At 37.0% G+C, this 24,806-nt stretch overlaps 1 protein-coding gene across 6 annotated transcripts in view; it reads right to left on the reverse strand.

Moving 5' to 3' along the window:
• Window positions 1-232: 232 nt before the first annotated feature.
• Window positions 233-24,806, reverse strand: part of UBE3A (ubiquitin protein ligase E3A) — a 94,356-nt gene continuing 69,782 nt past the window's right edge. For all 6 annotated transcript variants that reach the window (XM_073353037.2, XM_073353058.2, XM_073353018.2 and 3 more), the window contains 8 exons: window positions 21,452-22,707; window positions 13,577-13,721; window positions 7,834-8,039; window positions 5,635-5,799; window positions 4,414-4,569; window positions 4,246-4,319; window positions 2,251-2,394; window positions 233-1,921 (listed from right to left, as the gene is read on the reverse strand). In XM_073353037.2, coding sequence (XP_073209138.1) covers window positions 1,801-1,921; window positions 2,251-2,394; window positions 4,246-4,319; window positions 4,414-4,569; window positions 5,635-5,799; window positions 7,834-8,039; window positions 13,577-13,721; window positions 21,452-22,707 — 2,267 coding nt within the window. In that variant the 3' untranslated portion in view covers window positions 233-1,800. The remainder of the gene's footprint in view (window positions 1,922-2,250; window positions 2,395-4,245; window positions 4,320-4,413; window positions 4,570-5,634; window positions 5,800-7,833; window positions 8,040-13,576; window positions 13,722-21,451; window positions 22,708-24,806) is intronic.

Consider the following 24,806-nt stretch of genomic DNA (forward strand, 5'->3'; position numbering starts at 1 on the left):
GAATCCATTTTTTCAAGTCTCATTTAAAAAAAAAATCAATTTTTAAGGCAATCTTGATGGTTTCGGCTCACTCATGGTTTTTGAACACTTAGGGTTGGCAACACTGAGTTATGTCATTTCTGGAGAGCTTAAGGTTTGTCTCATCCTCAGCATACAATATACTTTAAATAAAGGTTTCAAAATAAATAGTTTCATGATGCCCCATGATAATTTATGAAAGGAAATCACTGTCTTCTTTTTCACTGAACCATGGTGAAAAACGTCACTGTTTTATTCAGCATTATAGTTACATAACAGTTGTCTGTTTCTATTACTAGAAAGAATTTATTAAAATAATCCTGAAAAGACATCTTTTCTCCCTCCAATGATTTCAAAACTATGCCCTTTACTGCCAATTTCACACAAATCATCAAATGGATTTGATCTGTAGTAGAGTCAGTTATAGCAATTGTCAAGGCACAAGCTCAGCTCTGCACATCAGCTGTTGCTTGTTGTAAAACGAGATAGGCCAATTATGTCGTCTTAGTTAAAAATGCATAATCCCTTTATTTTATATTGCAACAGGAGAAGTTAACATTACATATACAGACTACGAAAGGTAAAGGATTTACTTCTGATATGATTTGTAGATTTAAATTCAAAACCTATTGTATATTTTATGTAGCAGAGGAAAGTAACCTTAGTATTTCCTTTCCAACAGTATATTTAACAGTTGGGAATAAACAATATAAAGTAAGCCTTAAAAGTTTGTTTTAATCATTTTCAATGCTGTCTATTGTCAGATGAAAAATATAAGGTACAATAGCCATCCCTTTTGATATGTTGCAACACTGATCATGTGCCTTGATAAAGGAACAACAGTTCATTAAATAAGGATGATGACATAACATGTAGGGAAGACTTTGGATTGTCTATTTAAAATGTCAACGTAATAGGCAATTAATAATAAAACTTCATTTTAAGTGCACTTCCACATGCTTTTTGTTTATAATATAGCAACTTCCTATCCTTTTTTCAACAAACTTCATTCTCTACTCTAAAGCTGTTTGGCTGAAAATGCACTTTCCCCAGTAAACTTTTTTTTTTAAACAATGTAACTAAAACTCCTACCCTTTCAGAGACTAAAATATGTTTTGCTAATTTAAAACACAATATATTACAAGACATGTGAAGACAACACATAGTGAAATGAGTTTTAATTGTTGTGCTGTGACTAAAGTAAAGTTCTCAAGGCTGCAGTTTAACATTCCAAGTTCTCCCTTCCATCTTTATTGATTAAGATTTTGAACAGAAACTCTTTGGGGGCTAGAACAGCAGTAATTGCATCACACTGTTTTCCAAGACTTCAAGTTTCAAAAGCAAACTTCAAAAAAGTACAGTTCCTGATTTGATTAGATACAGGGACAAAAATATAGCACATACTTGAAGGTTACAGGGTCTACAAATGATGGCAATATTTTCCTTGGGAGAGTACAGTTTGTTTTCTTGTAAATACTCAAAAAGGCTCAACTTCAAGCAGTAATAAACACAAGCAAAAGTGATTTAACCCTTAAAATAAATATTCAGGAAAACCTCTCTGTACATACAAGTGAAAGAATAGGTAATACTTTCACGCTAAAAGAAAAAATAAAGAATTTGTTCATATAAGCAGCTGAAATCTGCTGTTCCAGCCCAGTGTCCCCAGTAAAGAAGGGAGGCACAAACACAGGTGACTACTGTAGCTCACTATCTTATGGCCTTTTTTGGACAGGGACATCACCACCACCAATTTTAATCCCTTTCGTTAGACTGATTTATTTATTACAGCATGCCAAATCCTTTGGCATATGTGATGGCCTTCAACAATCTCTCTTTAAGTTTTTCTTTGCTTGAGTATTCCGGAAGCAAAAGGACATTAAAGCATGTGTGAGATGTCGGTAATCTGAGGAAAAACAGAAAAGGAAGAATTCAGCCATTGGAATGCAAAACGCACACATATAAGTATCATCATCTTTTCGAAATACCATGCTATTTCATCTGCTTCCATAGGTAAGAACAAACAATACTCCAGCTTTGCTTTAAAATTTATACCTGTTGTTTTCACGTAACCTTGAGGTCAAAGCACGATAAAATATTATTAAAATGCTAATTTAAGAGATACTTAACTTTAATGTAAAGATTTGGCTGCTAGTATTTTCACTTTGCAGAACTCGTCTTAATTTTTAAGAAGTCAAAATAAAATTTTTACCAAATAAAAGGTCAATATTTTACCTCTCTGTGTCTGGGCCATTTTTGGCTATAATCATCTTTAATTTTCCAAGTCCTCCCACAGGTGCTCTGTCCGTGCCTGTTGTAAACTGCAAAAATAGTCTTTTCTGCTCATCTGTAAATGAATGGACTATTTCCCAGAATTCCCTATTGAGAGGAAATTAAAAACACAGTTGAGAAAGCAAGAGAAAAATATTGTTAAGAATATTTGATACAAACAAGACCTCCCCCTACTTGTATGTAACTTTCACAACTGCCAGAATTATGCAATTTGGAGCTGCTAACTGACACATTATCATATATGACACCATATTTGATCATCTAACACAGATACAATAATCAACATACAAACTGAGCATATAGGAGTTGAACAAGATTGCATTCAAACATTTGCTAACTGCGGAAGTTTTGAAGCTACATTTGAAGTATTTCAAAATCCTTGAAGGTTAACCTGTTAACTTTTTAAGACTGTTTCAGTTTATTCTAAAATTAGCAAATAATTTGCAGATGCTGTCCATTTCTTTTCAATACTGTTTGTATTTTCTATATTTTTCAACTATTCTTATTGCAAAGCATTGTCTATTCTCTGATAATCTTGTTTCTCTCTTCTTCCTATCATATTACCAAACATATCAATATTTGTCTGACTAAACAGTTCAAGTCACGTGTCAGTTACCAGCTGTGTGTTAAGATCAAAACTGAGGTGAAATTAAAGGTGGCTTCCACAAAATTAGAGGAATAAAAACAATAATTCATCAAAAATGTGTCAGCCTGATTATATGTAAAATAATCTGAGCAGTTTTTGGAGCCCCTACATTTTTCTATAATCATAACTATGGTAAACACACTATTTTGCACATCCTCGTTCTTGACAAATAACATGGTTTGAAGGCCTTTTGTTTGGATTATATGTGATAATGAATGAACTCACTAATGGCCCACCAGAACAAATTATGACACTTCCACCCATCACAAAATCTTATTAGGATAATTCATCATTGAGGAAAAAACATCACCATCTCTTATTTCATGGTCTTGAAGATCATCTGAATATATCTAGACTTATAAGAGAGACTACACACACAATATTTCATTCACATTTGGGAACCTCAATACTAGAATGATGTAGACAGACTGGAGAAGGATTAGAAGAGAAAGACAACCATGGGCCGGAGGGGAAAGCCGAAGATTACAAGAACTATACCATCCTCTCCCAGAGGAAGATGGGAAAGCTCTCTACAGCATTATTCCACTTTTGACCCGACAAGCCCTTCTGTGCAACATGGGCTCTGTGAGTGAGAAGGATGTGGTTGAGCAAACTGTGGCATAAATCCCGTAAGAGCAACCCCAAAGGACTTTGAATATTAATCTACCTGCTACCCCTGCTGTGTACTAAGGAACTTCTCCCCTGAAGGGTTGACTAGTGAATTACAGGGGAACTTTACCAGCCCAGCTCCTACAGATTCTCTCACACTAAGAGAAGAATTAATTGGAAATTCTGCAAGCAACAAGATGTGGAATTTCCTTTCCTGTATGTGGGAATAATCCAGGTCGGAGATGAAAAGGCCCTAAACGTTTATGAGACACATTTTTTACTAAACTAGGCAAATAATAGGTAGCATAGTGTTAGAAATAATCCTGGCCAGTTGGGGATTATCTAATGAGTCCCTTCCATCTCTCAACAAGAAAGCACACGAGTAAAAAAGATCAAGAGCAAAATAATCATCATTTTTTACCCTTCAGTTTCTTCAATAGCTTTTGATAAGTTTTCCCTTGTTTAAAGAGTTTATTCTATAATAGCATGTTAAACATCTTATCATTTGCTGACTTTATTAAATACTCATAATTCAGTAATAATAATAAATGATACTTGGCTCTTGTTGGACTTCAGTGTGTACTTCAAAAACATGAACCTCACATTACAGATAGTGCCTCTTCATCATGAATTTAGTAAAATACAGTTTACTTGTATATCCCTTGAAAAGTTAAAGAACTTACCTAATAATAAGAGAGTCTCTGCTATAGCCACCATCATATTCTGTAGTTTCTTCTAATGCTTGAAAGTCTAGATTCTGTAAATGTAAGACATTTTATCACCACCCATAATTGTATCTTTGGGATAAGAAAACCAGCAATTTGTTTTGTTGCACATTCCAGATTTCTTACCCTACTTCCACAAATAAGTAATTCAATTTCCTCTGGTCTAAATAAATATTTCAGTGGAGACTCATTGGTCACCATATGGAATCCTCTCCGAAAGGCTTTGAACTGCTTTTCTACTGATTTGTTGAGAATGTAGTCCGCGTACAGATTGACAAATTCCTGTAAGAAAACAACCCCAAAACTTACTTAATAGTTAAAAGCCAAATCCTACCCTTCAAAAAACAAGATACACCCAACAAGACATTTTGGTCTAATGTTTTAAATAGGGAAAGCAAGTATTTCATGGCATTGTATAATCTGTTTTCTCATAACTGGAACCAAGCCAGGGTACACTGCTGGACTTGGCCCACCTACAATCAATCTCCGAGGCAGCTGAGCTATGACTGGACAATTGTGTTAACTTTACATGTACTGAAATTTTTCAACAGAAATTATCCACATGCACACACAAAATAGTCCAAGTGGATTCCTCCCAGTTGGTGGACAACTTCATTTGAGAAACCAAGTTTATGAGCAAGGAAAAATTCTCTTTCTCCTACGCACACATCCACCAATCTGGAGGACTCTGGTAGGGCACCGCAAGCAGTAAATAAAGTTTAAGCAATCACAAACAATGGTAGGATTCAAAATCTAAGATAAAAGCTCACTTCTATGTGTATCAAAATTTTGTGTAGTCTAAATTTGTATGAAATCTAAGACCATTCAGCAACAAATTACAACTAAAGGAGACAGTAGATGATCTTTTGGTCTGGCACATTTTCTTAGAAGATGATGCTCAGATGCTGAGTCCAAAATGTATCTGGGGAGATACACAATGTGAAGTCTGGTATGCACATTTCAATTTACTAGTTTTATTAACAGTTTACTCAGCAATCTGAATATACACAACAGAATCCCGAATAGATATCTAGGTTAATAGTTGCTTGTAAACAGCAAACATTAAAAAGGAGTCTTAAATTTCTGACTTGTTATACATAAACGTGTGTTACAGAAAACGTATAATACAACTGGTGTTCTCAAAGTCATACATGCAAGAGAATTTTACAGAAGTGTTTTCTTCTGCTTCTTAACCCAGTTGGACTATTAGAATTTTAAATTTAACTATTTCTTTATCTCTAGCTGAAATTAATGTTTTAGTTACATGCCTACAGAATATTGACTGAAATTCTGAGATACATAGTAATAACAAAGATCATTCCACCGTTAGAGTGCCATGTGAGTTACCTTTCTGTTTTCATTTGTAATAGGAATTTTATCTCCATTTTCCTTTAAATCATGCATCATTGGATTGCCGAAGAGATCCGTATGAGATATTTGGAAAGTTATCATCATATCATCTTCCACACTTCCCTCATACTGTAACAAGTCTCTTAAACTCTGATAAAGAACCTAATAAAATAAAAACATTTGATGATATATAGTGGGACTTTTATTTTACAACTCTATCACCAATGATAATCAGAGTACAGCTTTAGATACGGATTGTCAAAAAACATGCTTGGATTGATCAGCTATATCTTTTGGGTGAGGTCAAAACTTTGTACCAAATCCCAATTGTTCATGATTGGGACATAATCACTAGAAGTGACAGGAAAACGTTTGTGCACATAATGTGAAGAGGAGGAAGTTGACGTGTTGCTAAATACTTGACCCTGTCTTTGAAAAATAAGCACAAGTTAGGGTCAGACATTGAGCAGTATAAGTGGAATTTTAAAAAATGAATTTAAGTTGTTTGAAGGGGTTTAGGGAGCCCTCCGAGTCCCTATACTAAAGCAGTAATAAACCCTGCACCTCTGAGGAACCGCCTAGGAATACCTCCCAGCAGCAGGGGATGTGCAGGCAGTAGCTGTTCAAGGACTCCCACTAGGGGACAGAGGTATGAGCCTCTCAAGGATGCAAACTGAAGGTCAGAGAAAGTGAGTGCTCTTTAATTGGAGAAAGTATAGTGAACTTTCCCCATAAACTTATTGTAAGTTTTAGCTGCAATCCTCATCCTCTCACCAGTTGTCTTCCTCCTATGCTCCACAAACACTTTCAAATGTACCATGTTAGTAATCACTAATTTAGGAACACTGCCTTTTAAATAAGATCTGGCTTTCTTGCCCTCTGAATTCTGGCTGTGGTACTCAACAATATCTAACGTGGCCTGACTACTTTGAATTTTATACAGTTTTAAGACTCTTAATCAGCATTTAAATATCTTGGTCTGTCTAATGGAGTTTATGAAGGGTGATATTAAAGTAGGGATGGCAGAGTAAGGCAACTGTGGAAAAGGAATGGAGGTAACAGGTAAACTGAACTTTTAAATCCACCCGTTTTCTTCCCACAAAAATGAGACTGGTCACCCCACATTTTGTAGCCTCTTGACAATTCTGAATTCACTTGTTACTAAAAATAAAACTAAACTGGGAATCTGAAATAGCTCAATTTACTTATTACAATAAAAAAATGAGTTTAAAGTTGCTATAAGCCCTCAAACTACAGCTGAAAGAGTGGCCTGACTTGGCATACTGTTGGAAGGAGAAGCAAATTAAACAGACCAGGGAATCTATAAAAAAATTAAGCTATTTTTTCTGATACAGTAAAATAAAAGGCATTTATAACCACCTTTATCCTATTCATTTTCTCTTTTCTTTCTTTGAAACATTTGCAATAGTGGAAGGATTTACTACATAGCTCTTACAAATAAAAATGGAAAAATTACCCCCAAATTAATTTTAAATAAATCATTCTAACAGCACTAAAGCACACTAGGTTGCTTGTTAAAAAGCTATTGGTGTTCTTTGGATGGTTGAAGGCACAGGACCAAAATATGTGAGATGTGCCTTAACTGTTTACTCACAAATAGTTATTGTGGCTTATTGCTATTTTACAGCCATCAGCAAAAGAACCTTTCCTCCCACCTTTATTGCTATTGTTTTTAAGGTGAGACAATAAAAAGCATGTGAGAAAACTCATAATTGCTTAAAGAATTTGTGAATAATCTCCATCTGCCACAACTGCCTTTCACTTTAAAAATCTTAGAGTCACCACAGCGTAGCAGAATTTTTTAAAGTGTTTTACAAAAGATTGGTAAATAATATTCTCATTTTGCAGACTTGGTTGTTGTGGCATAGAAGGTTAAGTGACTTGCTCACATTCGTGCAGCGAGGCAGAAACAGAACCTACGTCATTTGACCTCCAGACCTATTAGCTATCCTATTGCTAGCCAATGCATACTCCTCCAAATTAGATGTACTGGTAGCATCATGTACCAATCCACACATTTTAACAAATAACCATAGAACGTTTCCACTAACCTGACAGGGCATTTCACTTTCACCTATTCTGACAGTAAGCTTGTGTTGAAATCAAATCTTAATTAAATGAATATAAATTTTCCACAACCTGGAGTAATAAATTCAAGGAACACAATGAACTTACAGGGTGAGAATCTGCCAGATCACGGAAAGTTCCTTTTTTGCCCATTAGCTTCCTGTAGACAACCATGGGAAAATGTACATCCAGTATACAGTTATTGTAAATAGCCAGACCCAGTACTATGCCAATCAGTGTAAACTGACCCTCAGTTTCAAAAGAGGATGGGTTAAACCAAAACAGTTTTGTAGACTCATCATAGGTGAACATACCTATAAGAAATGAATTTAAATGATTACTTTTATATTTAGAAAAACAACAAAAATGTAGAGTAAACATGAAGTTTAAAAATCCACCTTCTAAATCATCTGCACCAGATATACATGGACAATTACATTTTAAATTTAGTACTGTATAATTTACCAAAAACATTACATATTCATAGCATGAATTAATTTTTCCAGTTTTATAAAATGTGATGCTCACAGCCTATAGAAACACGTATGTCAGTTATAAAGCCACACATTTATAACCTATCTCCCAAAGTCTCCCTGCAATGGGATGGCACCCACCTCTCATGAGTGCCTCCTGGTTGAGTATGTGTGCCTGCAGACTCTCAATTTGTGTTGACCCTTGTCAATGGTTTCTCAGGGAGGTTTTCAACAATTTAGCCCCCCCGGCTGACTCTCTCACACAGTCTGTATGTCAAACAGAACAGACCCCTTCCAGGGTATGCAGTCCAACTGGTGCCTATCCCAGTACCCCTCTGTTGATATCTCTGCAGCCCTCCACGGGCTTAGTCCTTAAATAGTCCCAGCTCTGGTATGGGGCCATACCCCAGGGTTTGCTCCCTGGAGTAACTGACTTCCTGCAGCCCTCACTGGGCTCAGTCCTTATTCAGTCCCAGCAGCCAACCAGGAACGCCTTCTTGCTCCCCCTCAGTCCCTGCCAGCAACTCAATCCTCCAGTTCCAGGCAGCAACTGACTGACTCTGGCCCTGCAGTTCCTTTTATGCGAATCTGCTAGGCCCTGACTGGCCTCTTGGAGGACTTCTCTTCTGCTGCTCTCTGGGATGGGGTATGGTAGGACCCAGAGGCCTCCAGCAGAAGCCTCTGGGCCTAGCGCACCCCATTACATTCCCCAAATCACAAAATAAGGTATCCCACTCAAGCAACCCCCTGCTGACAAAAGCTGAAGGCCAACAAATTCTAGCTCACTTGGACCAACAGGGTAAGTGAATTCCAAATCCAGGATTGAGACCCATTCAAAAAAGTTGGCCTGCCTGCAGGAATTTAGGGTTATAGAAGTATTTTAGTAGATCTCAACTAGTGGAATGGTGCATAGAGAGAGAAGCAGTCTTTAAGGGACTGTCTATATGAGGAATTACTCCAGAACAGCTATTCAGGAATAACGCCATATGTGGACTCTCCTCAATCCAAATTAACGTTCAAGCGTAGACAAGCCCTTAGACAGCAAGGCAATGGACTGGAAACCCCAAGCAGTTTTTGGAACACAAGTATATGTTCCCTATGAGACACATTACTAAGTAAAGTGGGAGGCTACATTCTGCTTTTTGAATTCAGTGAAGTTTCAAAGTGGTCTTCCAGACTACCACTGCAGCAAAAATGGTGGCATGTACTTTCTGTAAATTGAATGAAAAGTTAAAAACATAGAATAATGAGCAACTCTTGCAGTGTTTGCTGTTCTGATGGGGGAATAATTTAGAACTCTAGTTTATCTGAATCCATATTCATAAGATATCACAGATAATGCAAAAAGTAAAAGTTAAGTCAGAAAACACATTAAGATTGTAACAAAACAAGGCAAGCAATGAGAGCCACCATAAAGGATGAAGACTGCAATATCTTTTAAAAACAGTCTTGTCATAATTAACCTAGACCCCAGCACAAAAAATTACTTATTCGCTTCCCCTTTACCATAATGATTTTTGATAACAAGCATAATAATTTTTACTCATCCTTCACTTTCTTCATGATTTCAATTTTACACAGCTGTTTTAAATTAACTTTTAAACAGATTTAATATGCAATAGGTAACAGAACTCATCTATACTAATTTCCTAATAAATACTTGCTTATTTTTATGACACCTATTGGAGTACAAAGATTTCAAGCACCCTAAATTATATTTTTGAGATTTTTCTTACACTCCCATTGAAACACATCCAGATGTTCTTCAAATTCACAGAAGCGACACCTTACACATATAATGACCTAACCATGATGCTATAATGCATGTTACCTGTGGGAAAAAAATGTAAACAACAGCAAGTAGAAAAATCTGAAATTATTTAGTTGTATTTCCTGTTTAAGGACATATACAGAATTGCATTATGAAAGCAAACATTTTTTATCTCATCAAGCCATACCATTTCTCATTATATATATATGTATTCTGAGCACCAACAAGTCATGTCTAGTCTAAATCTAATGAAAACTCAGCACAGAAACAAGTCTAAAGAAATCCAGTATAAATTTCTTAATAAAGGGAATTAATGGAAATACTTACCAACTCTCATCTATGCTGTTGAATACAATTTCAAACCTCAAGCACTACTATATGTCCATGCTCAGAGGATAAATGTGCATTTCTAATCTATTTATCTAAATTTTATGTTTATTCCATATCTAAAACTACAATAAGAACGGTAAGGTTACAAAGTAAAATAGCTGAATTAGGAAATTACAAAATTAAGGAGGACCATGCAACAAACCTTAATTCTGTCAGGTTGAGCATAGGTATGTATTTTCCCACAGGACCCCCCCCTCGTAATTCAGAGCCTGATTCAAATCCCATTGTAGTCAAGCTGTCAGTGCACAGCTTGGAGAGTGAATGAGTCTCATCCTGTCTCATTCACTAAAGAAGATCCAAGACCTGAGTTCCATTACCAGTGCTAAGGCAGATTCCCTTTGGGACCTTGATCAAATAATTTTCTGTCTCTCTGCATCAGTTTCATCATATACAAATTAAAGATACTACCTACCTCTCAGAGAGCCCTAAAGCTAAAGCTAAACTAATTGGTGTTTGTAAAGTGTGATGAGTTTCTTCAGTGGAAGGCACTGCAAAAGTACAAGGACGTATCATCACGTTTCCCATTCAAATCAAAGACCTATACAATTCCTGTACTACCTTCATAATATACTTTTCCTATGCAAGAGATGTTTGGATAATTTCATCCATTTTAATCTTTTACGATCTGCAATGATTAAGTTCCTATGGCTGCAGATATCTGAAGCCTGGTATACATCAGTGGTTAAGATGTATAAACCACAGTAGGCAAGGTTTAAAGTATCCAGAGTCACATGCACAAGGCCAAAAAAACACACAGAGTTCGAGAGAAAACTGCTGCCTGGAGTCCTGGACAAACTAAGAAGGTACCAGAAGTTTGCTATATTAACTGTGACACTTTCTCATATATATATGTATATATAGGTGTGTATATATCTACTGTATGTGGAGAGTGCACAAAACGGGTATAGCGCTGAATATTATTATTTTTTTAAAAGAGTAACAGATTTTGCTAGCTTTCAGAAATTTGTGCTTTATTAAACTACAAAATTCTATAAAGACTTCGAAGTTTAATAAATGTACTTTGATTGCTCCTATCAAATTAAAGAATATTCCAACTCAAAAATTTCTAGGTATCAGAGTTATACATAAAAGTTTTTTGTTACCACATTAAAGGTTTTAAAAGGCACAACGCACTTAATTCCCATTAACTTCCCCGTTACTCCCCATTGTGCTTTTGAAAATCTCTCTAAAATGTTTGATAAATAAAAACCAATAACCTACAAATTTCTCGCATTGATTTCACTAAAAGGGATAAAGCGGAGAAAATCTTCAGTCTAAGGTATACGTGATGCAATATGAATGTGATCCTTTTGGTTGCTATAGTTTTATTGTATGTACAACATGGAATATGACAAATTAATTGAAAATACATTTCACTTAGAGGCGGGCGGGCTGGCCAGGCTGACACCTCTACAAAATAGCAAGAGTTAGGTATCTCACTGCCAGCTCTGATGCCTGCCAAACCCAAATGTTCCCCAACAGCAGTGTGCTCTCTGCCCTTCTGACTTGGCTAGTAACAACTTAGAGATATCTCTTTCGAAGTTCCTTTAGGGTTGTTGCTGGCACTGGAAGCTTGTTTTCCGGCAGTTTAGTTGCTGACCCCCTCAATGCTGATTGTGTAAACAAACGCCTAACTAAAAGGCAGGGACTCCTTTTCCATTTAAAATGGGATGGTGGGGAGGTTGGATTTCAGAACAAATTATTTACTTTTCAAAAGTGTGAATTTAATTAAACAAGACATCCTTTCAGAGGAAGATTTTTAACACTCAGATATCTATCTTCACCAAATAGGTCATAAAGGGCATGAAATAAGTCCACTGAAATGCATCAGATACGGAAAGACTTCCTGACATGTTTTAATTTAAAAACTTTGTGCACAATAGGTGTAAAAAGGTGGTTACATATGAACAGTTCAAATTGTAATTGGTATGTTAAGGAGACATCATTTTAATTCCTCTCCTACATTATGCACTATAAAAGCGAAACTGAAAAACACTCAAAAAACTTCTATTTTCTATTTATGTTGTCTATACATTTCATTATTCTGACCTTCAACAATGAAAGGAGACTAGCCAATTTCATGTTTGTTTCTATTCCATTTCACTTTCACTTTCAAGTTCTTACAGTGTAGCACAATGATGCAGTGATTGATTACCCAAATATTCCCCTGTTACAGCACAAACTGTTTTGATTACAATTTTTAGAAGATTTTGGGAAAGTCTCTAGGGATCTTTTAAGTTTTGTAAAAGCTTTTCTCAAAAAGACTAAATTTGGGGACAAACTGGACCCAAGTATTCCTTTAACATTTCTTCCTCCTCCTCATCCCTACATAACAATGTCCTTCAGCTATATTCAATTTTAAAGGGGAATGTCAACTTGATAAATCATACCAGTCTGAATTTTTAAAAAAAGTTACAATTTTAAGAAACTAGACAGACTTTTTTCAAGTTCATTTTATTTTTTTGGCATAGAACCGTGTATTGTTGGTTTCATTGTATCCCCTATAGTCAGTTCTCTTATATGAGTGGCTCTTTCACACAGCAGTGGAGAGTGAAGGGAGAACAGGACAGAAAAAACATTTTAAAAAAACCACACCTCAAGAAAATGTGATTGTTAAACCACAAAAACCGGTAGGGGAACCCAGGAGTAGGTGTAATACAAAAACTACTGCTTTTCTTTTTAATTGATTTGCATTTGACTGTATTTCTAAACTTTCCACAACAATTTAAATCAGCATCACTACTTGAGAATAAAGTTAATCCTTTTTTATATTGCCAGATTTTGAAAACTTGAAAAAAAAAACCCTCACCTCGTTATACAGGTTTGCCTTGGACACTTGGTAAGACATTTTTTTCCCCTCAGATATGATTACTAACCCTAGAAGCAAAACTTGAAGCCAAGGGGGAAGCCGAGAGAAGGTTTAGATTCAAATTTTAAGAAGCGGGTAAAAATAAAAATATTGCATTATTTGTTAGTGATCTAAATGTGTACGTGGTAACTTTCACTTGTGGCAATTAAGGTATTTCAGTCATTCCAGTTGTCCTTGGGATGGCGGCTCTGTCAGATGCAGGATCCCAACCTGAATCAGATGCCCTTTTCGCTCAAAAGGGATACAGAGAACCATCAGAAAGAGAGTACCTATATTAGGGAGTAGATATGGGGAGAAACTGTGTGTGCATGAACTTCATAGAGATGAGGGAGTTATTAAATTGCATACCAATATCAGGGTTGAAAATTTCCTCCACAACCAGTTGAAAAAACTCTTTGGAAACACCTCCTTCGTCTACCCCTTGCTCTCCTTCAAATTCCACGTATAACTGCTTCTTCAAGTCTGCAGGATTTTCCATGGCAATCATCTCTAGCTATTGGGTCAATACAAACATGTCATTAGTATACCCATTTTACTAGAAAAAATGATGAATACAAAACGAATACAGGAAAAACTGAGAAACAGAAAGGCAGGCAGATGCCACCCATAAGTGTAAATATGGGAAGGTAATAAAAATCCAGAATCTGACTAAGTGCATTCTGTAAGCCACGAATTTGGGGGCAAAGGTATCTAATGAGGACTATCATATCTTACCAATAGCATAAATGCATTAGTGCCCTGTCTCTTATTTTCAGTATTTTCATTAAAGTTTTTGGTTTTGAGACAGATAAGTCAAGACAGTGTAAATAGAAAACAGAATAAAATACAAATAAACTACAAAATTTATCAACGGAATAATTAAAAATTGGGATTTCCATTACGGTCAACTGAATATCATTTAAATGCTTGAATATGAGTAACTCATTGTTCTTCACATTAAAAGTTTGGTGAAATAATTATTTAAACAAATGTCCTTATTAACACCTTTCCCCCTTTATATCAGTTTTCAGTGAAAGGAATCATTATATTCAACAGTCTCCCATATCTATACCTAGCTGCATGAAAACTGAAAAAATGGAAAATAAAGGCAAAACCAGAAAGGGAAGAACAGAGTATCAGGCTCACCAGCTTCTCCCATCAACCTACCGAAGAACCCTTAGAAATCTCTTGTACTAATTTCTTTAGTTTCTTTAACAAAACTAATGTATGAAAGTAGTGCATGTGTGAATTCATTAATCCTATAATTGACTCTTTGTGAAATGTCCAGTGATTTCTATACAAGAATCTTTGATGGGATTGCGTCACTTTTCTGTCTATCCACGAGTACTCTTTTGGCATGAGAAAACAAAAAATATTTAGTCTTCTGGATTACCTACACTGGATTTTTTTGCACCAGAGGACGCACACCATTATGCAGATGCATGAACGTAAGCAATAGCTTGTTGTGGTGCATCTTAGTGCAGTTTCCACACCTGCATAAATCACTTTTTACACCTGTGCAGTATGTTTACATCTGTTTACAGGGAGTTTGCATCAGTGCAACTATATTGAGGTTCTCGATGCTGTTACAAAAAACCTCAGCATAGACAAACTCTTACTTTAATTGTTCTTGTTGTATGCATTGCCACACAACAGAAAATCCATGCCAGAAATACTTGCCTATAATCCCAGATATTCCAAATTATACCATTCATTTAGTTTGCTGATCAACCATAGGAAAAAATCTTAAATTTAATAATTATTTGCATTATAGTAGTGCCTAGAGGCCCTAGCCCAACTGTGCTAGCCTCCCCTCCCTGCTGCCAACCACCCTGCCCCAAACATACCTAAGACTACCTTCCCGGTCCCCATAAACTTACAATTTAAATATAAAACAAGAGAACAGGTGGATACAACATAAAGATAGGGGGAAGGACAAGGTAACAGTGAGAAAATTACAGGTGTACTGTGATCACTGCTTAAGAACTGCCTAGCCATTGTCAAATGTTTTCTAGGCATCACAGAAGAGGTGAATGTTAGTTCTGGGGGAATTCTGCACCAAAAAGTTAAAAATTCTGTCCACAATATTTTAAAATTCTGCAAATTTATTTGTCAAAACAACAATATAATCACACGTTTCAAATTACTTTGGTAATTTATTTCAAAATACCTGTCAACAAGTATGTCCGTAACAATACGGACAACAAAAAAGATTCAGGAAATGTATTTGACAAATAGATTCATTAGTTCAAATGAATTCAAAACTATGATTCATACAGAACTTTGAGTATTAATTAAACTACAGTATAGAACCATATTTTCTGTACCCCTCAGAAGTAGTGCAAAGGCTTGGGGAAAAAGTTAGGGTTAATGGAGGAGCTGAGGGAGAGGAAAGTAACTGCTGGGAAGGACCCTGGGTGTGAACCTTGAGGGTTGTTGCGTGTGGGTTGGAGAAGTATGGAACAATTTATTTGGGGGCTGGTGGGAAGAAGGGATTGTTGGGGAGCCGCCACCATGCAGATCCCTAGCCTCTCCCATTCAGTCAGTCAGACACCTCTGTCTTCTTTCCCCAGGTGTTCCTGCACCCACCTTCCGCCAACCCCACGTGTCCCTGCACCCCCACTCAGTCATCCCCCATTCCCGGTGTCCCTACACCCCCACTCCCATTGAGCCCTTCCGCAGTCTGTCCCCCCAAAAGCCCTTCTGAACCCCAGTCTATGTGACCCCTGGATACCGTGCTCTGTCTGTCCCCCCAGTATCCTGTGCCTCCTCACCTGGCCTAACAGACAGGGCGCTCTGAGGAATGCAGCCTCTCCTCTTCGCTATCAGCTGCTGGCTACTATGGCCGCTGAGCCAGCTGCCCTCTGTTCTGGTGCGACAGCAGCCCTTGGTGGGCAAAAATTGTAACTTCAGCTCCTCTCCGACAGAATGTATTTTCTGCAGAGAAAAAAAACCTCTGCAGGGGACATGAATTTTGCATGTGTGCAGTGCTGCAGAATTTCCCCAGGAGTAGAATGTGGAGGAGGATAATGTAGTGGCCTTGTAGATTTTTATGAGGAATTCCTCTCATGCAAAAGGGGCAGCATGAGAGAAAGTATGTAGGTGTTTCCTAGATAATTTGACTAACTGGCAATGAAGGCAAGCATCACTAGCAGAGCAAAGATGGGTACTGATGGCTCCATACCATATACAAGAGGGGGAGGGAGGAAGAGCTAAGCCTTCAAGGGTCCTAAAAGTGAAGCAAAGAGGTTAATGGAACTAACTAATCTTCAGTTAAAATTAATTCATATTTAGTCTCAAGGATCAAAATATTCTTGAAAGAGATACTATCTTTTTTCAGTACTAGTGCAGCAAAACACCATAAAGTTATATTAGTTCTCCCCACAACTACACTATATCTACCTTTTGTGTCTCAGTTCAAATTTAGGACTGAGAACTTTTCACAAAAGAAAATCTTTTTTTGGTGTGTACAAGGGGTCCTGATCGGGGATCACATATGCTACTGCAATACAATTATTAATAAATATTTAAACTAAGTATGAAGCGTATGCCGCAAGGATTTTCATAAAATTATATTAAGAACACTGGACTACAGAGAGGCTATTTCATTACTTTGAAAAAGTCACAACTGTGTTAATGAAGGTTCTGTCACAGATCTCCACCTTGGGTAGATAAGAGTCCTCCCGCCTACTCCGTTTCTGTTTACAGTTGGCTTTAGTACTACCCACTGAATTTTCCACTGAATGCATCCAATGAAGTGAGCTGTAGCTCACGAATGCTTATGCTCAAATAAATTGGTTAGTCTCGAAGGTGCCACAAGTACTCCTTTTCTTTTTGCGAATACAGACTAACACGGCTGCTACTCTGAAACCTGACAATGTATACACTATGCCTGTATTTTTTAATCACAACATAGAAACACTATAACATTATTCAAATCCTTAATTTTGGAAGCAGAAAATTAAGTATGTTTAAAATTAGTTTTATTTTAATAACTATTACTTTTAGATTTTTTTAAAATTCAACATGGTTTGTCAGAAGAAAATTCAGAATCTTGGAACAGAGTATCAGTGATCTCTGCCTAATGATTGTGGGAGCACATCCAGCATAAGGAGGAAGCTGCACAATCACAGTGGGTCTAGTGTTTGAAGGGAAAGTAGTATCAGAGTCTGGTGGCATAAATCATCTTAAGTATAACTTGCATGAAGTGCAGACACTTGTACTCCAAAAATGACCCTGTCACTGCATACTTTCATAGTTATCCCCTAATGACTCCAGGCAAATCAGCTCTATTTACATATAAGGATAGTTTTCTTAACTGCCAGCCCTCCAAATTCAGCCTGGAATTAGTCAGTCAAGCGAAGTTCTTTCTTGGTTTGTGTGGGACCATCGGCAATAAAGATTCTGCAAGTGGAACTTAATTCCATTCAAGGAGTATAAACTGGAGAGGAATTAAGGTTGCTCATTCATAGTTGTAATGACTTTGAGGTGTTAAGAATAAAAAACAGTAAAATTAACAAGACCTCAAGACACACAGGGAGTAACTATGTTCAGCAAGATTCACTCTTTTAAAACAGTTACTATTCAGACTATAGCCACACACTAAAATATATAGCATGTATTACAAGGAAGCCAGTTTCAACAAGTCCATTCTAATCCAACAGATGAAAAAAAAGTGGAACAGCTTCCCTACAGGTATAAGGAAACAGACTGAGCAAAGAAATGGAACCTTAATAAAATTATACATAAAAGGTATATCAACAACAATCACGACCACCTTTCTATCCTTCCACCAAGAAGCAAATTAAAGCAGCTATCTAGGAAGTATTTCAATTACTAGTTTAATATTATATTAAAATACAATAGTGGGTCAGCAAAGTTTTATTTTTATACTACTTTGCAGTACTCAAGCAGTGTGATCACGGAGTGACTAGCAGTCTGTTTTTTCAAATGTGCAACTTAAAGTTATTTATGCTACTTATTAATAAATTATGTAGGAGATTTTTTCAGGTAACTAATTATATGTACTTAAGTGGACATACTCCTCCTAACTCAATTTTAATAAAATCATAAGCAATACATTTGGGGAGGATTACTGCATGCCTCAGCTGATGTAATGAGGCATCTGGTTGAAGGGACTAATTATTCACAATGCAGTTATTCCATGAGTGAATCATATGAAACAATTAATAAATAAGAAATTACCTAGATCTGTACATTTACTGACTGCTGAGTATGTAATGACTTACTGTTCCTCAGACAGCTTAATGTTCACAGCAATAAAATAGTTTCATAATATGCAAAAACTCCAAGATAAATTAACATGAAAGTTGCAAATTTAAATGTATAAAAGTCAAAGTATTAAAAACATTCTTACAGCAGCATTAACTCACCCATGAACTAAACACTGTATAAAAGTATTTAACAAAGTAACTATTTATCTAATCAGATCTGAAAATTTTACTTTTAAAATTGGAGAACTGATCCTGACAATCCATTTACTAATACTTTCAATGATACTCAAGCTTGAATGCACTAAGTCACTTCTGAAAATGGGACTTAGATGCCCACATCATTCAAGTCCTTTTAAAATTACACCCCTAGTCTTACTTAACTTCCATTATGATCAGGAAAATTTGTAAAGGATATTAACTACAAATTGTTTTGAATACCAGTGAGGACAGAGAAATAAGAAGGGCCCTATAAATATTTGCATGAAAACTGGAATACTTAATACTTGGTTTGCATTTATGTGATTGCTTTTTGTCGAAAGGCCTCAAAATGCTTTACAATGAGGTGGCTAAGCATATTAGAGAACCCAGGTGCCCCAAAGCCCAGTTTTTCCCTCTAACTACTAGATAACACTGCTTTCCTGTTCCAGGGTTTTTACCTTGTTATGGACCAAGGTAAAAACCCTGGAGTAGGAAAGCAGTGTTATCTAGCAGTTAGAGGAAAAAACTGCGATTTGGTGCCATACATATCTCAAACTGTAATGTAACAAGAGAGAAGTGTTCTAACTAGTTTCCCTCACTTTGCTGTTATACAAGAGCCAGGCCAAAGGGTCACATTTTGTATCCTTGCACAGTATTTGTTAGGTCTAATGGATTCCTTCATGTCCACACCAGCCTACATGGGATCCCTTACTGCATCTGTTGGTGAGGGCACCCACAGTTCGCTTGCCTAACAAAGAAAGTGAAGCTTCACTTCCCTAATGGTGGAAAATAAGGTCTTTATTTCTAGGAATGGCCAGCAGTTCTTGTCCCCACTAACACACACCACAATTCAATTCCGCTTGTCTTAACTGAGATCAGGTTTATTAGAAAGCGATCAAAACTGAGCCAGTTCAAAATGCACATGTTCCTCAGATTAACACTGGTAGGCAGGGACATCAGTTCTTTTGTTCTTGTCAAAAGATTTTAATTTCCTTCCACAATAAGCAATCTCCTTCTAAGGTTTGGTCTACACTACCAATGCATGTTGGTACAACTACATTGCTCAGTGCTGTGATTTATTCACACTGAGTGACATAGTTATATCAACCCAACCACCAGTGTAGACTGGAGAACTTTTCCTGTCGACAGCTACTGCCTCTCAGGGAGGTGGAGTACCTTCACCAATGGGAGAAGCTCTCCCTTCAGCGTAGGTAATGTCTTCACTACCTTCACTGGTGTAACAGTACCGCTGCTGCGCTGTAAGTGTAGATAAGGCTTGAGTACTTTTTTGCATATTTTTTTCCTCCCTGATCAGTCCTCCCTGCATGAATTTACAACATTGAACACTCCTTTGAAATTGGCTGTTATCTAGTTTTAGCCCATCCTCTCAGAGTATTATGAACAGAAAAAGTGTACTTTACCTCCTGCTGTCTCCCACAATTTATGCATCTAGAAGCCATGTGGAGTTTACGCAATAATCCCATTAGGTTAAACACAACACTACATATTTGGTTATAGCTATAAACCAGACAAGCAGTGAAATCACGAAGCACATTCTTACTCAAATGATAAAAGATTGGTACACAGGGTAAACTTAAGCTTTACAACAACCTGGCTGTTTCTCAGGTGCTGAATGTGTCAGATAAGTTCAAAGGGAAAAAAGCCATTTTCCCTCCACAAGTTCCATGCTAGTACTTGAAGCAGGACTCTTCCCAGTTTGGTCATACTTATCACCACCCAAGAAGCAGCCAGGCTGTTTGAAAGTTAAAATGTACTCACAACATTGAACTGGGAGCTCATTTAGGGCTCTCAATTCTGTTTCTTCAGTAACAGTATAAATTAAATAAATTTAGTATCACCAATGTAGTTTGTTAGCAACAGAAATTGTAGGTAAACAGTAGCTGAGCACATAGAAAAACTTGGAAGGGGAGAAGTGGTCTGAGACGAGTGAACCTTAAAAAAAGTTAAATTGTTATATTCATACAAGAAGATGTTTACAACTTCTCTCCATTATATGTTATTTATCTACTATGTACTATTTTTCATAGTGAATGCCTTGCATAACCCACTATTTCCTTTGTGCTCAAAAGTGGTTCTAACAATTTTTGTTTTTATACTGGAGTTTTAATTTAAGAAGCCATATCAGAGTATCTATTAGCAGGTTACTGGTGCAGTTTTCAGGTGCTTGAAGCCACTCTTCCTTCTGCCCTACAAGGTGTGGTTTACTAATATACCTAGATGAAGCCACAGGAGTCTTTTAAAATGTAAGTTTTACTCATTGTGTGTGCATTCAAAACTTTTTTTTTTTTTTTTTTTAAATAAAATAGAAACTTCTCTCTTTTGTGGAACTCAAAACAATGTAATGGCTTTTGTTCAAACTCCCTCCTGAAAAATAAAATTCACCTTTGGATTAAGGTCAAGTACAGAACATTTCAGCCCAAAAGGATAATTTAAAGAAAGTTTGTTCATGGGAAAATAAGGAGCTTCTATAGACACGAAAAGAGTTGGCATGCCAATGTCCAGTAGCAAGGGCTCCATTCAATACTGAATACTGTACTACTAATGGACAAGGTGTTTATCAGTTTAGGTTCAAAGTCTGCAAACATCAGGAGTCATACTTACTATCCAAAGTAGTCCCATGATGCTGTACCCTCAATAGTGTGTGCAGGATGGGACCTTAAGTTTGTACGATGCATTTCACCTTGAAGACCCCTAATAACTAATAGGTACATTTTTGCTTTTGAGGTAGTGAAGGGTTCTAGCTACTATTACAGCATAGCATATTTAAGTTTTACATTGTTGCATGACTTACCCTGACAAGTGCATCATCTATGATGTGATCACGCCTCACTTTGAGTCGCAAATATGGGTTCAACTGCTGTCCTTGAACTAAACTGTAGAGCACAGTTATGCGTCGTTCACTGTACATGCGGATTCTGTTGTCATAATACAATCCCAGGTTCTTGGTAACAGCATTCAATATAAAGGGACATGTCATAAAAGAGAATTTATTTTCTGTTTCTACTTTGAAGAAAGTGTAGTCTTTGTCCATTTCTAGAACATCATTCAGTGGTTCATTAATAAATTCTTCAAAAGGGATAAGTGGTTTTCGGCAATCTATAGTTTTTACACCAAGCTCAGTTTCCAGTGGGTCCACTCGAGGCCCTTTCTTATTTCTTCTTTCCTCACCCAGAAGCTCTTGAAGAGTTAATTCACTGGATTCTGGGAGGGGCTCTTCATCTTCCTCTTCATTGTGATCTGTGTCCACATCCCCTCCGACTACATTTGCATAGTAAACCATTTTCAAGCACTTTGAAGCAGCAACAATGGCATCATCATCATTCACTAGATTGCGACTGTTGAATTCATTGCTTATGACTTTGTAGGTGATAAGCTGTTGAAATGTTTCCATCATTCTCCGAATCTGCTCTGCACTGTATTTAGACCACAATCTGACTAGTTTTGCTTGAGCTGCTAGAGGTAGCTTGCTCATTGCTTTGCAAAACAACGGCAGAGCCATTTCCAGATATTCAGGGCTATGAAGATTACCATTCTCCATAACAATTACAAACAAATTCAGATAGTTAGGATCCCGAGAGTACACATTATGGTAAGTCAAGTCACATTCTACATTAGGTGACAAGTACACAAGTGCATTTAAAAAGGCAGTTTCTATTTTTTCATTTGAAAGCAATCTACTGTAGACCCGCCTGACTGCTTCAATATCTACAGATACTTCGTCAGGGCCTAATTTTTGTAGGTTGTTATCTCCTTGTGTGTTGTCACCTATTCTCGATGAAGAGGATGACGATGCTCCGGAATCTTCCTCCATCGCAGCAGTGGAACAGGCAGCTTTTTCTTTTTCATCTTCATCCTTATCTTCGTCCTTTCCTTGAAGAGACTTCAGCTCTTCCTTGGTGTGCTGCTTGGCCTTTCGGAAACTTTGTACCAATGCCTCAGCACTAGAAAACACTCTCCCAATGACACGGATTAGAGGAGAATAGTCCTCTTTCTCTCTACACAGTTCAAGAATTTCATCTACCTTCTCTTCTGTTAGGTAGGTCACATCTATAAAATTAAAAGAGAGACCACACTTGAAATTTACCTGATACAGTAAATACACTCACTTTTTATGAAGTTGCAATGATATACAACATTTTTTTTACCACCACCTCACATCTAATACCTCCTACTCTGACAATGTTGAATGAGTTTAAGACAAATTTACTTTGTAATTTCATTAACATGAAGAAACAAACTCATCTATTTACAGATCTATCCTACCCTGGTTTTTTTACTCCTTACTTCTATGGAGCTCTGTGACCTAGGAGTGAATTGCAATAATGAGACAGATTTGCAACAGAATTGCAGGAAAAATGAAATACATTTGGTAATATATAACGGTATTATAGCCTGGAAACAAAGTCAGTAAAATGTTTAAATGTGTAAAACATTAAAAACTTTAAACCATGAAGACCAACCCATCAACGTACTTGGTAAAACTGCCTCCATTTGATGTTATAGGACAGAATACCACTGTTTTAAATTAATTTTTACACAAACATCTGTTGATCAAATGCACATTAAAGTAACTAAGCTGAAAATTACAAAAAAAAGGGTCACTGCTCAGTAGCAACTATTTATGTTAAGGTACCGTAAGAAATGTTAACTTTTAAAAAAAAGATTCTTCACAAGAGTGCTAGTCAATTGTTGATTTTGTGATACAGTAAATGAAGGATAATATAGTCATTTATAGTAGTAATTTCTAAAACAGTTTAAAAAATCTCATGAACATGAAACATAACGTCTGAAAAGCATTCAAAAAAAATACATAATCAATATCAATCTCAGAAATTGATGCTGCAATGTATATGACATACATAACTGGCCTCGAATCAAAGGGGTTGCTTCTGTATGTGCTGGGCCACTTTATTAATTGCACAAACTCTAGTAGGCAACCTTAAGAATATCTGTTAATGTTAATTCAAGTCTACACAAGTTGATTTTTAAAAAGGTAGTTTCAGTGGGTGCCAAACTGTCATTCTCATAGATTTGAAAAAAAATCTTATTTTTGAAAGGTTTCTTTAAGATTTATCCTTTTTCCTCTTTATTGTTGCTGCTTTTCTCTCCATTCCTTCAGAAGCCCTGATCTTGCAAACAGCTAAGTTGTTTGTAAGTTACTTATAAATTACTTTACCTACACCAATCTCATTGATTTCAGTGGAATTACCTATGCGCATGAAGTTACTACTGTGCCTAAATGTTTATAGGATCCGAATGTAAAAAGGTTAATAGATCCAAAAGTCAGATGGGACCATAGTGATCATCTAATCTGACCTCTGGTATAACACAGGCCAGAAAACTTCCCTGAAATAATTACTTTTGAACTAGAACATATTGTGACAAAGCTCTGAGCCTGTATTGGTGGTCCCGCGCTTCCAGGCAGATTCAGTGGCCTCAGAAGCTCACTAAGGCCCTCAATATGACCTCCCTTTCTCAGTATAGCGGCAAAGGTCACAGGTTATTGAGCTGCTTTCATCACAGGCCAGTATGGGAGGTGGGAAGGTGGAATACCCACAGTCTCTGTTGCTCCTGAGAGCTTAGAAGGTGCAGTTTGGCCTCCTGCCTGGACCAAAGTCTGCTTCCCCACTCAAGGGGATCTCTGTAAATCACGGGGGGAAGAGGGGAACCTGGGCCCGCCCTCTACTCCAGGTTCCAGCCCAGGGACCCTAATAGTAGCAGCTGTTGGCGGTTTTCCCTTCACCATTGAAGCTACTTTGATTCTCTAGGCCACTTCCCCATGATCCCCTTTTTCCTAGCTTCACCCTAACCTCAGGATTCAGCAATGCTTCCTCTCCTCCAGCTCCTTTCACCTGGGCTTCCCCGAGGGAACTGGAAAAGAGAGCTTTTAAGCAGTATGAGACAGACCTTGATTGGTTCCAGTTGTCTCCATTAGCCTAATGGCCTTAACTGACTCTTTGCCTGTTAACTGGGGTCAGGTGCCAGCATTAACCTAACAACCTTAACTGGTTAATTGGCATCAAGTGTCTTGATTAGCCTGGCATAGCCTTTGTTTGGCTATCCAGAGAACAGGGACCTGCTCATTCTGAAGCTGATATACCTGCCTTCTACTACTCTCTTATATCTGTCTAGTCTGTCACAATATC

Source organism: Lepidochelys kempii, chromosome 1, assembly GCF_965140285.1.
Source record: "Lepidochelys kempii isolate rLepKem1 chromosome 1, rLepKem1.hap1, whole genome shotgun sequence".
NCBI classification, from domain to species: domain Eukaryota; kingdom Metazoa; phylum Chordata; order Testudines; family Cheloniidae; genus Lepidochelys; species Lepidochelys kempii.